We start from the raw sequence: 16,245 nt of genomic DNA on the forward strand, positions 1-16,245 counted from the left end.
CATTTGCAGCAGTACAAAGTGGAATGGCTCAACAAATTTAAGCAAAATCTATTCAGCCAGTGTCCTAGAATAATAAAATATGACAACATTCACATTTAAATTTTATAGTTCTTAGCCACTTACCTTAGTTGTGGAGTATTATTAGCGATAATCACTAATTTTGCCTTTCCTTGCCTTAAAGTCTTCAGAGTCTGTTTATATCCTAGTACAAATTTGCCTGATTTCATTACCAAAGCAAGTCGAGAGTTAATACTCTCCACAGCTTTTTTCTATGGGAAAAATAAATCCACAAAAATTCTGTTTAAATGGCCCACTAGGATCTATATGAGTTTTTAATGATTAATAACATTGTATATGTACTATAACATGTCAAAAAAAGAAAATCTTGATTTAATATGAATGTGTGATGTGCTATATTTATTTACTTAATTTGCAAGTGCAGATTTAAAACTTGATTTCACAATTTAGCATAGATACTCTTTGTTGCTGAAATGTGTGCATCGATATTTATGTTATAATTGAAATCAGAGATGAAGGATTTAACGGGATTTTCAGATATTTAATACAAGTCCTTGATTTCTAATCAGAGATCATATCCTTATAAGTCCAGAGTAAAAATTTCCATTTAAATATGGCATGACAGAAACATCCCACTTTACTGCATCGTTGGCTAGACCAGATCTTTTATGCCCAACATCTGAAACATGTCTTTGTTTTTCACATTAAAAGCATAGCTTGTATTGCCTGGCCTGCATAAGCCAGACCACATGAACACAATATTCTATATTTTACCAGGCATTTGAAATATATTATTATTAATATTTGTAATATATTATTTTATATATTACCAGGCATTTGAAGCCTCTTAAGAACAGCAGGATGCTGCAAACGGTTTGAAATCAGATAGAAAAGCACATGTTATGATCTTTGAAGCTTTTTTCAGCATCTGTATCTGTTTCTGCTTGGAGAACAAGTTCTGTGAGGGGAAAAAAAAAAAAAAGGTTATGTTGAGAAAGCAATAACATTAACGGTGTATTTAGAGGGATAGCTGGTTAAGAACAGGTCCAGAGTTCCAGAATTCCAGATGGGACAATGACCATCTGGAATTCTGGTAAGTAGGTTAGCAATTCGGACTCATTCCTGAAAATCATTATTGACAGAAAACAATTCAGCTTCTCTTCTGATTACGGCTGTTGGCAAAGGAAAGCCAGTCATAATTGTGGATGCTGAAATCTCCAGCCAAGGTACATTTTAAATGGTTAAATATATTTAAACCACCAGACAATGATAGTTTAAATATAAGTTGGCTTCAGGATATAAGGCTACTAATAGGCAGATTAACATGGTGTTGACAGTGTATTTGGCTACTGCCACTAACTACACTTTGAAATATGGCATATTCAACATTGCAGTAGCTGTAAGATAGCTACATCAATGTTTTAGACTGAGGCATAACCTTAGCACTACAATCAATCTTGGCTATCTCAAGAAGAATTTCAACATGTTTCTAGATTATGTACTTTTTTTTTCACTGTGGCTTTATTAATTTATGGGACCATCAGAAATGATGGTAGTGATGATAACCATCGAAACACAAAGGTAGGAACCAAAGTGGTGACTTAAAGGTCAAAGCTAGATAAACTGGGAGAACTTCACATACCCTTCTAAGGAATGCACAGAACTGACCAGAGTTTCTGAACTAATGTCCAATTCTCACCTTCTCATGGTGCAACTTATTAGCAGGCCACTAGTAGCCGCCAAGGAGACCAGTATGCAGGCACTGCATAGGAAACATGCAAGCCACCAGAGATCAAAGCCATTCCCCACAGACCATTGCATATCCAATACACCAACATCCGTGGTCTCAACTCCAACCTTAATAGTGTTTAGTCAACCAAAGCCCACCTACTCTTCTTAACCCTCCTACTGGCCAAGGTGGATGAAATAGCAAGTCTACCCCATACTTTTTCATGGATCAAAACTTCATAGGCATTCTATCTTTTATCAAGTATTTACCCTCCACCGCTGTTAATCCCTTAACAGCGATTTGAGAGCCATTAGCAGATTAACTTGGTCGAGCGACTTTTGTGTCACTTGTCTTTACATGTACTCTGTTACTTCGAATTTTCTTCACTGTACCAGGATATTTGATCGTTTTTTTTTTTTTTGCTGAACAATTTATTTCTTGTGTCTCTTTCCAAAAATAGAAGTTTTGTTTCATTTAAATTTAAATTTAAATTTCACATCTGCCAAAATAAATAAGCAATCCTGAAATGACCATAGATCAGCCTTTGCAATGAATATACTTTAGTAATAGTTAATTTCCACCACTTTACTGACAGTATAGATTCTTTTTCGCGAATTTTCAAATGTTTTACGTTTGAAATATTTTGTCAAATATTTATATTTTTAAATAACATTTAGTGAAATAAATATGACATTTTGCTTTCTTTCTTTGCAAAATACCTTTATATGGATTGTCACATTTCAATTTCAGGAATGATTTTTTTTTTTTTTTTTTTTTTTTTTTTTTTTTTATGAACAACAAATGATCATAAACTGCATTACTCGGTTTCCGATACTGTGTCTTTTTTAGTATCAAAAATTTATACCTAATGGTATTTTATCAGAGACTCTTCGTCTTCTTTTGCTGAAAATTGCAACAGAGGTTTTTTTTTTTTGTAGGATGCACATTACTATAATATCCAGTACTTAACCACTGTAGATATGTTGAAAATATAATAGGAAGGATATCTTGTATGGAATGATTAAAAATTTATGCTCATTTTTAGGATTTTTTACTGCAACCCCCCCACCCTGTCCCGGAACTGAACTGCATAATTACTTTAAATTTCGATAGCTTTAAAAGCTTTCAGACGGTATTCAAAATCTCTTATTTCAGTTTACTGTTTTGACAAAAGAAATAAAGCAATAATATTGTTGTATATCGAAGCTTCTAATTCTGTACTCTTTCTTTGAATCTGAAATCAGCGGTCTGCTGAAATTATTCTAAGATTTAGAAATACTATGCTGTATTTTCAACATGTAAAACTGTATACTACACAAAGAAATTTCAATTGTGTTATTTCTGTTTCTTTTTTTTTATAAAAAAATCTAAATATTGCTACTTCTATTTCTGCTGATTGCTATTTCTGAAATACATCTTAGAAATGCTGGACAATAATCCTCTTACCTAGAGGAAAAGCTAAAAGTCTTAGATTACTCTTTTGAGAAACACAAGACAGAAAGTTTCATAGAAGTCGCACTAAATTGCTCCAAGCAAGAATGTCTTGTTTCGTTTTCTGTTGTTCAGATATCCTGACACAGTAAAACTGACATTTCTTTTACAGGCTGATGAAGTATATATGCCAAAAATGATTTCTATATTTATAGTGATCAGTTTCACTTTTATTATCGAAAAATTCTAAATTATTTGATAATTATCTTGAAAAAAATTACTGCTATTGCTTGCCTGCCATCTCACAAATGAATTGTATATTGGGTATATATACTTTCTAATATTCCTTTCTGCCCAGTAACAAGTTGTAGACTAACGGAGATAACCCCCCCACACACACCACTGGGAACCGGATCAAAAGAACATGTCCAGAAGGCAGCACACTAAAGTACCTCGTGCAATAACTGAATATTTTACAGGCAGAAATTCCTTGTTCTGTTTTTCCATCTTTCTGATTGATTAGCAGACATTCGAAGCATATTCTGATATTGCATTTGTAGGATGACATTTTTAATGTCATTCTACAATTTAAATATTAATTTTCCCCTATTAGCCGTCACATAAATTCCTGATTTATAACAATAGGGAAATAAAATGTATATTTTCTTATTTATAATTTGCAAATTTATAATAATCAAAACTTAGTTTCTGTGCCGAAAAAATTAAATGTTATGGGGAACAATTATTATGGAAAAATCACGATGAAATAAAAACTGTACCTATGTTTCATAACAGCTTTTGAGTGTCTGGCAATGTTGCAACGGGAGGGGGGTGATGCTATCAAAGTTGAAATCAAGTTCATTTGTATTGTGAAAGGAAATGAAATTTCACATTTGATATACATATTTTGAATGATAAAAATAAGCAAATGTATCACTTACTTTAAAAATTGGAGAACAAAATATCTGAATTATGCAGTAAATATCTATAACTGCTAATTTCATTTTGTAATGACCAATTATACAGTGAAACCAAGAAAGTGAAAGTACAAAGAACAGTAGATTACTATATAATATAAAGAAAAAATTTAGTGATATGATTAAAGAATTTCATGTTATTCTCTATAAAGCAAAGTTGCTCCAGCGTGTCCTAAAGGAAATCTGTGAAGTATTATTCGATTTTGATGGTTTTGTACAAAAATAAAAATAAAATAATCTGGAACATCGGCAGCTGGTTTTCTTTTCTTTTTTTTAAAAAGAATATTTCAAATAATTATCGTGAATTAATTTCTTCGAAAACAAAGAATGTTTTGTCCAGAAAGCGATTAGAAAAAAAATTAGCGCAAAAAAATTAAAAATGAAATTGGTTCTCCAAGGTAAGGCAATATTTAAATGAAGAAATTATGCAAGACTTTTATTTTGTCCAGAAATTAAAATTGGATTGTACAATAAAAAGAGAAAACAAAAATATAAGTAATTTCTCTATTTTTAGTGTATCCTATATAACTAAAATCCAGTTAACCAGCATAGAAAAGGATGTGCGTTTCTTGTTTTAGGCAAATGAGAGGTAGCTACGAACGTGAGATAATCCGATCAACCGTTCTCTTCAGCGTGAGGGTTTATCACACCTTCTAATGGACAGGACGGTCAAATTGCACTTCTTATCCTGGTTCTTTAAACAGGTGGGCTGAATCATATCCAGATTTAGTTGGACGTCTATAGACATCCTGGCCGCTTGGAAGGTTAACAGAAACACAAATTTCACCTTCCCCAGCACCACCCCATCTCAACCATCCAAACTATTCACTATTTAATTCCTTTGGACCCAAGGGTGGTGTGTGTGCATATATCCGCTCTGACATACCCTGCCAGAGAGCACCTAACCTTGAATTGCCCAACTTTGACCTTCTTTGGCTAAAAATATCTCTCCCACACTCAGTCAAATTCATCTGCTGTCTCTATCGCTCTCCCAATGCCACAACCACTCTGAGCTCTTTAACTTCCTCTCCTCAAAAGTTGATTTCCTCCAGTCCCACTATCCTAATAGTGAAATCATCCTCCTAGGTGATTTTAATGTTCATAACACCAACTGGCTTTCCTCTTCGAGTTGTACAGATCTTGCAGGCAGAGACACCGAAATATTTGCCATCACCAACGACCTTACACAAATTGTTCACAAGCCGACCAGAAATACCAGATAACCCAAATCACTCTCCAAATACCCTAGACCTCGTCCTTACAAACGATCCTTCCAAATATACAGTGAATGTAGTGAGCCCCCTGAGCAATTCTGACCACAACCTAGTGCTCATCTCCTGCCCAATGCAACAACGCTCAGTCACACCTGCACAAGAGTAGTCTGGCATTACAACAGTGCTAAATGGGACAGCTTCCGAGACTACTATGCACCGAACACATCACCAAAATAATCCTCAATGGCATGATAACATACATTCCCCACACCACTCTGAACTGCCGCCCCCTATCCAAACCCTGGTTCTCCAAAAAATGTGCCAAGGCTGTGCAAACGAAAAATCAGACATACCACAACTGGCCCAAATTAAGAACACCAACCTCCTTCAGTATTTATACTGAAGCCCGAAACAGATGCAAAAAAAGTATCAATGATTCCAAAACAGAATTTGAACGAGCAAAAAGCAGGAAGCTTGCAGCCTGTCCTAGCGGCAGCCATGTCTTTTGGTCTCTCGCCAAAGCAATTGGTCGCAACTTTTGCCCTACACTACTCCCCCCTCGCTATCATACCCAAATGGCTCAAATTGCAACATCACCCACAGCAAAAGCTAATCTCCTGGCTTCACATTTTGCCTCCAATGCACACATAACCAACAATGGCAAATGTCTCCCAATCATTCCAACTGCCCAACACACAATGCCCCCTGTATCCTTTTGCCAGAAAGAGATCATAAACCTGTTGTCAAAATCAGACACACAAAAAAAAAGCCCCTGGCCCTGATGACATTCCTCCAATTGTCCTGAAAGTCTGTGCAGCAGAACTGACTCCTATCCTATGCCATCTATACACTCTCCTACTCCACCAGTATATATCCCAAAGCCTGGAAATTGGCCTGTATTCAATCCAATCCCAAAAAGGGTGACAAATCGCTGCCATCTAACTACCGCCCTATCTCACTCACCTCAATCCCATCTAAAGTGATGAAGAAAACCATTAACTCCCAACTCCTACTCTACCTTGAAGGCAACCAGCTATTAAACGACCACCCACCAGTATGGATTCCGTCAATGCCAATCAACAAGTGACCTGACCCATCTCTGGACATATGCTAGAAAAATTTGGCAAATCCCAAGTAGTCTCACTTGATATCCCTAAAGCCTTTGACTGGGTCTGGCACAAAGGCTTATTAAGCAAACTCCCGTCATTTGGACCGTCTCAGGACTTCTGAAGATGGATTGCCAACTTCCTGTCTGGATGCACACTATGTGTGATGGTAGATGGCTCCTTATCCTCCCACTATCCAACAAATGCCGGGGTCCCACAAGGTTCTGTTCTCTCACAGACCCTCTTCCTTCTATACATCAATTGACCTCCAACCCAATACACAGTTTTGCAGATGACAGCACATTGCACTCCTCCCTTTTATTTGATAAACCTCATCCTGTACAACTCACTTCAACCCACAGAACATCAACCACAACTTCCCTTAACGCAGACCTCCAAAACATCCTCTGACGGGGCTCAGATAACCTTGTCAACTTCAATGCTAGTAAAACCTAGTGTTCTGTTTATTTCACACAAAAAAGAACCTTTTCCCCCCAGTAATATTTTCGATAACACTCAAAAATCCCAGACAAGATGAAATCTCTCTTCTTGGAATTACCATGACACCAGGCCTCTCATGGCATAAACACATCACAACCATTGCATCCTCAGCTTCCAAAAAACTAGACTTTCTATTTCGCTCAAGACGCTACTTCACTTCAAAACAACTGTTAACCCTATACAAATCCACCCAGCTATTGAATACTGTTCTCACATTTGGAGTGGGGCTCCTAAAAGCTCCCTCAAAATGCTTGACTCAATACAGAGGAGAGCAATTAGACTGATAAATGATTCATCTCTTACTGACTCACGCCTCCCACTCTCACACAGACGCTTAGTCTCTGCAATTTGTATATTCTACAAACATTTTCATGGAAAATGCTCATCTGGAACAACATCAATAATCCCCCCACTCTCTACTAAACCCATTGGAACACGTACAACTACCTCCCAACACCCCTTCACAGTACACCTCGAAACTCCATCCCTGCTACTGCTGTACTGTGGAACAATCTTCCCCTGATGTATTTCCCAAGGAATACAATATACAAGCTTTTAAATTGAATGTTAACAAGTTCCTCCTCTCCCACCCCGCTACCCATATATGGTACTAAAGTACTATAGGTTGACCAGCCAACCTCTGGTATATGGACCCAACATAAAAAAAGGATACTGAACAAATAAGAGATTTGGCCAAAATGGTATTCTCTAACAGCAAGATTAAACGTAATGCCAGAAGTATTGCCCAAGGTATGATTCTGCTAAATAATTACAAGATGTTTATTCACGCAATAATGATTGGGAGAGAAAGGAGAAGCTATAGTACTTTTTATACTTATTAGTTCACCTTCTCCACCTCCAAATTACAGCAAAAACTACCATACACAAAATATTTTCTACCTCTCCATAGGTTTTAATAATACCCTGGATTTCAAGCCAAATCTGTGTTTGGCATAGATGATCAAATAAGGCATCTTACTTGAATGTGATAATATTCAATGACTTCAAATTTCCTTTGAACTACTATTATTATTATCTCAAGACCCCATGGAGTCAAAGACTCATCTAGGAGGTCCTTTTGTCATACACACAGCTCATCATACCATGTCTTAAACACTCAAATTCTCTGCAGACACCACATTCTCAGACAAGGCATTCCAATCATTCACAGCTCTGCATTCCAAAAACCTGCTTCTCACACCCTCCTTATATAGCTTCCAGGGACGAACTCTGGTTCTTCCCTGATCACCCACTGTTTTCTGTTAAACTTCTTCAACGGCAACACAGAGGATTGCTGCAATTATGAGAAGGACACTGACCTGTAGATATAAGAGGGTTATCATTCCGTTGTATAAGTCTCTGATCAGACCACACTTAAAGAAGAAGGAGAGGTGATATGATTGATACTTTTAAACTGTTGAGAGGTGGTTACAGGGTTGACACTGGGGAGTTCTTTCGCTTGGTTGAACAGCGGGAAGGAGTGATGACAAGAGGCCATCCCTGGAAGTTACGAAAGGAAACTGTGAGCAAGAGGGTGAGGAGTGGTTTCTTTGCATGGAGGGTGGTTGAACCATGGAATGCATTGCCTGATGGAGTGGTGAGAGTGAGAACGGTCAATGAGTTTAAGGAGTGGTATGATACTTACTTTGTGTTTCTTAGGGGGGACCTCCCCTCGATGAGTCTTGACAAACTTTATGTTCTTAGGAAGGACCTCCCACGATGAGTCTTTTGACTCCATGGAGGCCTGAATAATAATAATAATAATTAATTCTATAACAACCCCTTACTAAAATTAAGGGGATAAAAATCCTTCATTATTTTACAGCCAGCATGCGAAACTCTACGATCGAAAACTACAATCTAAGAATTTCATGCCGAAGAACTATCGGCGAATCCAAGCATAAGTAACCACCTGGTAGTACAACACCAAGGCAACTCGAAGCAAAGGTGGAGCAAGCTCCCTCACTACCCTTGATATTTTCTCAATGTAAAAACAAACAGCTCCTAGGAGATGTAATACTGCTTTACATTATGAGGAGAGGTCACTACTCAGACTGGTTTCAACCTTTTTTTGAGGTCTCATCAGTGGGTAGCTAGACCTGGATGATATCAAAGTTTAAGTGAAAAGAACTTGCATCCCTTCACTATACGAATGCCAGAAAGGTGTGCCCATTGTTGTTTTACTACCAGGCGGTCACTTATGTTTGGATTCGCCGATAGTTCTTCGGCATGAAACTCTCAGATCGTAGTTTTCGATCTTAGAGTTTCGCATACTGGCTGTAAAATAGTAAGGATTATTATCCCCTTAATTTAATTAACTTTGCCAGAAAAAATAGCCGTTTGGCTTTTCATCTTAGTTATAACCCATTACTAACTTGTAGGTCTCTATCATATCACCTCTCCTCTTCTCAACCTTTCCTCATATTTGACATTCCAGAGATCAGATACCTTAGTCATTCGCATCTGGACCCTTTCCAACATACCTGTCCTTTTGAAAACCAGGTGACCAAATCTGTGCACAGTGGTCCACGTGTGGCCTAATTAAAGCCCCATACAATGGAACAAGAATCTCCTTACTTCTACAAGTCAGTGTTCTCTGCATCATCCCCAGAATTCTTTGTGTTGTCTACTACTACTATTATTACTCAATACTTCAAGGAAATTCATTGCAGGAGGGATTGCTACACCACACAACTCACCATCTATGCTACTTAATCCTCCTCTACATATTATGTCACCTACTGTCCACTAACAGTATCTGTCTGTAAATTGTATGCTCTCTGGCCAATTTGCCTGTATGCAGGATGAAAAACCTGAGCTTCCAGGAGAAAAAATCCTGTTCAATAATGGAGTCATATTCCACATTATGAATGCTTCCATACGTCAAGGAAATGAAAGGGAATCAAAACTTCCGAATGGTCAGGTGAAGTTAGAATAACAGCAAATAAATTTAATAGAATAAGGCAGGGAGGGGGAGAGAGAAATTTTTTACCAAAGATCAAAAAGAGAAGATGGAAATTCTCTGACAGAGTATATCAGGAAACCATATGAAGAAATATCACCTTCGAAATGACTAGGAAAACTAAATAGTTCCCGAGGAAGCTGAAATTCAAGTTTCTGCAGACTGGATATAGAAAAAGTATACATTGAGGGTAAAAATGAGACCATATATTCATGAAAACATGGAAGCTTTCCCACATGTAATTTATATCTTTTAGGATGACTTTTCATGATTACTGCTAATCTCATATGGTGGTAGCATGGTTTTTTCTCCCAGAAACTCGGGTTTTTCATTCCCCGTACAGATAAAATACTGTTGTTGGTGATGATGGGTGATAGATGCCATTGATAGCAGTAGTGTTGTTGTTGGAGAATTAAGTAGTAGTGGAGAGGAAGAGAGATATTTAGAGAAGTAAAGTAGTGTGTCCTCCCACGACGAGTCCTTGGACTCCCTGGAGGTGTCACAATAATAATATGATTATGTTTTTCCAAGTGAGAGAAAAGTGATATTTATTAAGAAGTAATACAAATGATAATATAATACAATAGTGATGCAATGCAAGTGTTAAAGAAGACACTAAAAAGTAAGATTACATCTAAATATAATATAATGCAACTGCTGTTCAAGTGATAATATTGAGATGCAGGTCAAGAAAAATACTTTAAAGAATAGAAGTAAAAAAACGTGAAGGAATTGTAGAATGTGTAACCAACAACAATAGCAATAATGGCTTTACAAAAATATAAATGAAGTCCTGTAGACACTATCTTTTACACGAGGGCACACAATATACATCGTATGCTCAAGACATACAACAGCTCTAGTAAATCTCATATGGTTCAACAAGGTAGTCTCTCAATCTTTTTCTAAATGTATATTTTGAGGTTACAGACTTTATTGTAGCTGTTTGTTGGTAAGTATTCAAAGGATTTATGAAATTATGAGGGACACAGCACATAAATAACAAATTCTACTTATGTACACACATAATTTCACCCAACTTCTTTACAGTACTTTGTGATGCTGGCAGAGCCCCCTACTACTGACTTCTTCAGATATGCTACAGTACTGCAGCAAGGCTATTTGTTGACTTGATGGCCTCTTTAAAGTATAACCATTAGGCTTGTTTCAGTGTACTATCTACTGGCCATTCTGCAGAAGTTGTATCCTCAAAACGAAGACAACAGTAGGCTCCACACTTCACGTCTGTTAGTTCACTCCTAAATAATTTAATGCCTGCCGACTAGGACATACTACTAACTGGACTACAAATTTGAAGGTGTAAGAGAATTTTGCTGCTGCAGACCGACTTTAATATCGATGTAGACCCTGCACGTTTTTCGCTATCTTGGGAAGAATGTCTAATTCCCTTTACTGCAAATTTATCTTACAGAACTAGGTAATACCATTTCCTCTTTTAAAGTATTCTACTCTAAATGGCATGCCCAGGGTTATATTTTGTACCCTCCTTTTCATATATCATTTTCACAGAAATTTATACAAAATATCACAGCGTACAGACCTCCAAATGCAATGGAGGTCTGTACGCTGATTTTAATGATATACGTGTGAGTTAAAAAAAAAATGCGCCAAGTAATAATATTATCAATGACAAGTTTAAATCTATTCTAATTTAAACACATCTTTCATCCATAATATAAATAGAGATATCCATTATCTCTGTAAGTGAAATAGGCTTAATCATACCTGTTTCTTTTGAGTCACCATATCTCTTTAGGAAACAATATGAAAAATCTGCAGGAAAAAAATAAAGCAAATGAAACCTAAATTAGGATAACAAATGCGATAATTTAAATTGGTAACTTAAAATATTTCTCATAGATCCAAATTTAAATTATATTATTATAACAAATTACCAACCCTCACACCACGTTGTCAGTAAAATGAAAGATCCCCGTATGAAATGAAGTCTCAAACCCAGAACCTCTATTCAACATTTTCCGTTCATAGCGTCTCCTGGCGCTGATTGCAAATTCCTCAGTATATTTATTTAACTCATTTTGAAAATGCGATGTCTGAATTAGCATTCAGTTCTTAATATTATTTGTAACTATTCATTAATATGTTTGCTGGTTGCTTATTCTTCACACATAACTGTTATTTTCATAGATTATCTATATTTCAGGACTAAAATTATACTTTTTTCCCGTGTTCACATTTGTTACTTAAATGTTTATATATCTGAGTAAAAAGGTAAGAAAAATTTTATAGGAGGGAATGGTTATAATAGGTTACACATATTGATTTTAATACCACCAAATTTTATTTTTTTATTTTTTTTGTTGTATCGATGGTAAATTTCACTTGCTGGCATTTGTTTCGTTACTGTGTTACGGATGCGCGTTGCCATGCGCATTATAAGAGGCGCAAAAATGTGCTAAGTTTAATTACTGTAAGTGTCAAAATGTCCCTTAAGAGTGCGTTTATTTCTAGAATCATAAATATTTATAGCGAACACTATATTAATAAAACAAACTCATTTCAGTGATCTACCTTTCTACTAGGATCGTGTCAAAAAAAAAAAAAAATCCGTTCAAGTACAGGTGCATTATTATCATTATACGGGCACCTCCATGGAGCCTGAGGACTCATCGCAGGAGAGATCCAAACTATCCACACGATATCTAACATTTCTGTCTTGACAGACGAAGTACTCACAACTGACTGGCAACGCATTCCACTTCACCATTCTCCAACCAAAAAATTGTCTCACACTCTTGTTAACCATGCTTATTCAATTTCCCGGGATGACCTCTTGTACTTCCACCACCAGCCAACTACGGAAGTATTTCCCCTGCATCAGTCCTATAAACTCTTTTAGTAATTTAGATGTTTCTATCATATTATTTTTTTTTCTGCATATCAGTCAACTTATGCAACCCACAAACTCAATCTATCAGAATAGGGATCATTCCTCAGACCATTCACTAACTTGGTCACTCTCATCTGAATCTTCTCTACTACACCACTTTCTCCAAGTTAATTGTAATCCAGATGTGGATGTTTCAACACCTTATAATGTGGAATAATAACTTCTTTATCTCTGCATGTTAGTGTGTTCTTCAATAACCAAGTAATTCTATGAGCTACCTTAGATATACTTTAGCGATATCCCTCTGAACTTTAACTCTCTATCCACCAACACCCCAAAGGCTCAAGCCTCATCAATTCCTGGAGTGCAGTTCCATCAATGTGGTACGCAGCTTGTAATCTTTTAATCCCAGAATGCATAACTTGACACTTTTCTATATTAAACTGACATCAATTCTCTTTTGCCCATGCAGCCAGCTTATTTAAATCATCCTACAGACTCTACATCAGCTTGTAGAGAGTCAGGAATATTTAAGACAATCCCTCCAGCCATAGGTCTGAATTTTTTTTTTTTTTTGATGAAAGGTCTGAAAGGTTATTATAGGTCTGAATCATTGGCGCACCCAGAAGGGGAGCCATGGGACCTGGGCACCCCCCCCCCCCCAAAGAAAAGGAAACAACACTAGAAAATTTTCCAAAAATCTTTTCCTAATTAAAATTCATTTTTTTATTTATGTTGTGTCGTGTCTTCTATTTCTATACTACTTATGAATTAGTGAATCACTGCAGATGTTAAGTCATAGGTCGTATGCGATGCGTAGTGTGTATTCTCAAATTGTCTACTCAACTCTTGTCCCCCCCCCCAAAGTTAAATCCTGAGCGCTTGGCCCCCTCCAAGATTAAATCCTGATTGCACCACTGGTCTGAATTATCAGCTATGCCAGTCGGAGCCTGGATAAAAATAGGGGGGATTGGGGTGGTGCCGTACCTCCCCGTAAAAGGGACTCACAGCTGTTGAATCGCCATATGAAATAAATAAAACTGCTCACCTGCTTCATCTTGGACTCTGCTCCTTCATACACTACTTTTTGGTATTTGCCCATCAGCCACTCTTGTATCCACATCACCAGTTTAATATCCATCCCATTAGTTCCAGTTTGTGTAACAGTATTCCATGGAGTATCCTTTCAAATGTCTTAGCAAAATCCAGTAGTATCACTGTGTAGCCATTCCCCCTGTTTAACTCAGCTGTCACTCTATTATAAAAAGTTAATAAATTACTAAGGCAAGACCATCCTTTAACAAAACCATGGTGCTCCCCCCTCCCCCACAGTGTATCATATTCTTATCCATCCATTCCTAAATTCTGTTTAACCAACTTTTCCAATACTTTTAGCACCACTCCCATGATCACGATTGGCCGCCTATAATTTTCTACTGCAGCCTTAATGCCTCCTTTATGCAAAGAACTCCCTAGGGACCTTACCAGAGCTCAGACTTAATTAAACAGCCATGTAAGAGGCATTGGCAATTTCTTTGCACATTCATGTAATAACTGAGCTGATATCCCATCCAAACCCACTACACTATTTGATTTAAAAAGATTTTCAGGACTGTACAATTTTGGTTATGAGGATCGGCTGAGGGAATGTGGACTGCAGAGTTTGGTGGATAGAAGGAGAGGTGATATGATTGAGACTTTTAAACTGTTGAGAGGTGGTTACAGGGTTGACACTGGGGAGTTCTTTCGCTTGGTTGAACAGTGGGAAGGAGTGATGACAAGAGGTCATCCCTGGAAGTTACGAAAGGAATCTGTGAGCAAGAGAGCGAGGAGTGGTTTCTTTGCATGGCGGGTGGTTGAACCGTGGAGTGGTATGATAGACTGCGTTTCTTAGGGGGGGGGACCTCCCCTCGATGAGTCTTGACAGACTATGTTCTTAGGAAGGACCTCCCACGATGAGTCTTTTGACTCCATGGAGGCCTGAATAATAATAATATATCAGTTATTGCTACATAAGATTCAGAAATATCCTCACTTAGGTGATAAACTTTCGAAAAGTGGTCGCTCTAACTCTTCTATTATATGTGCCTTGGTCACCTCGCTACCACTCACTAAAGTTGTTATTATTACACCTTCCATGTAGTTGATAGACTCATTGTGGGAGGTTCATTCAACTGACAATATATTTATCCTATTGAATCTTAAAGTCCTTAACACTTCTTGCATTAACAACATATTCTGGTAATGCATGAGTTAGCCGGTCTCATACAGAGGTAGGGTTTTTTTTTTTTTTTTTTTTTTTCACCAGGAAACTCGGGTTTTTCATCCACCAGAACAGGCAAACTGGCCCTATGAACATGTGCATCTACAGACATAGGGCCAACGACCTTATCCTTGAGATGGATGCGGTTCATGAAAGCTTAAGACAAGACAAGACCTTCCTCTGAGGAAGCAGGCAGTGCTCATTATTATTCAGGGACTCTCATAGAGTCATGAGACTCATCATGGGAGGTTCACTTTAGACAAAGTGTATCATGCCACTTCTTAAACTCATTCACTGTCTACCTCTCCATGACATCCTACCACAGAATAGTAGGATTGTGTAATGCAAAATTCAGAAAGAAAAAGCCATTTCCAGGAAAAACTTTTGTTCTTGTTCCTTCCCATTGTTGTAACATATGAAAATTTCCTCCAGTGTTAGTCCATTAACCTCTCAATACCCTAAATATCTTAATCATATAAACCCTTTGCCTTCATTTCACTAGATTCTGCAGATTATGTGACTTGATTCCCATAACCTATATTCCATAGTCTTGATATCATTTTTATCTGCCTTTGTACTATCCTTTAAAGGCAAAGTCATTTCATCTTTTCATGTGATCTGATCAGGTCTGGCTTTGTACAGTGGAATTTTATATCAATGGATAGCATTATACACACCCAAAAGGATGTGTGCGTTGCATTATTATTATGCCAAGAGTCCTGCTTATATTACAGTTTCTAGTACAGGCCTCTTACTGGATTAGGGATAGAGAAGACATTGGATTAACCTTAGTGAGAGTGTCAAATGGTGTCATTGTTTTAGGGAGATGAAATTGTCTGTAGGAAAATTAAAAGTTCAGAATTGACATCTTAAGAATTACAAAGACCAGATGGAATGGAGAATGGTGTTTGAAAAAGATAGGACAGTGAAGCAGTGTTTTACTCAAGAGTTTCATAGTAGTTAAGGAGCTTAATAACCATTAGGATGGTTCAGAGAACCCAGGAAGAGCTAATTAAGGCCACACAAGATAGAAGGATATTTTATTTCATAGATTAATAATGAAGATTTGTTCGCCCAGAGACTGGAAGAGGTCAATATATTCATCCTACTACACAGGAGCAGGGGATCCTCAGAGGGATCTTGAGTTGGAACTATCTTTACTTTGCCATGAA

The 16,245-nt window shown here is 37.2% G+C and overlaps 2 protein-coding genes across 3 annotated transcripts in view; one reads left to right on the plus strand and one right to left on the minus strand.

Annotated features, from left to right (window-relative positions):
• Positions 1 to 11,914, minus strand: part of RpL30 (ribosomal protein L30) — a 31,941-nt gene extending 20,027 nt beyond the window's left edge. Inside the window, exons 1-3 of one of the 2 annotated variants that reach the window (XM_090392829.1) lie at positions 11,859 to 11,914; positions 11,685 to 11,732; positions 124 to 269 (exon numbers count right to left, since the gene is read on the minus strand). In XM_090392829.1, coding sequence (XP_090248955.1) covers positions 124 to 269; positions 11,685 to 11,705 — 167 coding nt within the window. In that variant the 5' untranslated portion in view covers positions 11,706 to 11,732; positions 11,859 to 11,914. Of the gene's footprint in view, positions 1 to 123; positions 270 to 3,957; positions 4,016 to 11,684; positions 11,733 to 11,858 lie in introns of those variants that run through there. The other variant, XM_090392831.1, reaches the window with a different exon arrangement.
• A 123-nt stretch (positions 11,915 to 12,037) lies between these two features.
• Oseg4 (intraflagellar transport protein Oseg4) overlaps positions 12,038 to 16,245 on the plus strand; it is a 377,419-nt gene continuing 373,211 nt past the window's right edge. The window contains exon 1 of the mRNA XM_090392828.1: positions 12,038 to 12,191. Coding sequence (XP_090248954.1) covers positions 12,168 to 12,191 — 24 coding nt within the window. The 5' untranslated portion in view covers positions 12,038 to 12,167. The remainder of the gene's footprint in view (positions 12,192 to 16,245) is intronic.

This window comes from Typopeltis vanoorti, chromosome 5 (genome assembly GCF_054136105.1).
Source record: "Typopeltis vanoorti isolate ZY-2024b chromosome 5, IOZ_Tvanoo_1.0, whole genome shotgun sequence".
Lineage (NCBI taxonomy): Eukaryota > Metazoa > Arthropoda > Arachnida > Uropygi > Thelyphonidae > Typopeltis > Typopeltis vanoorti.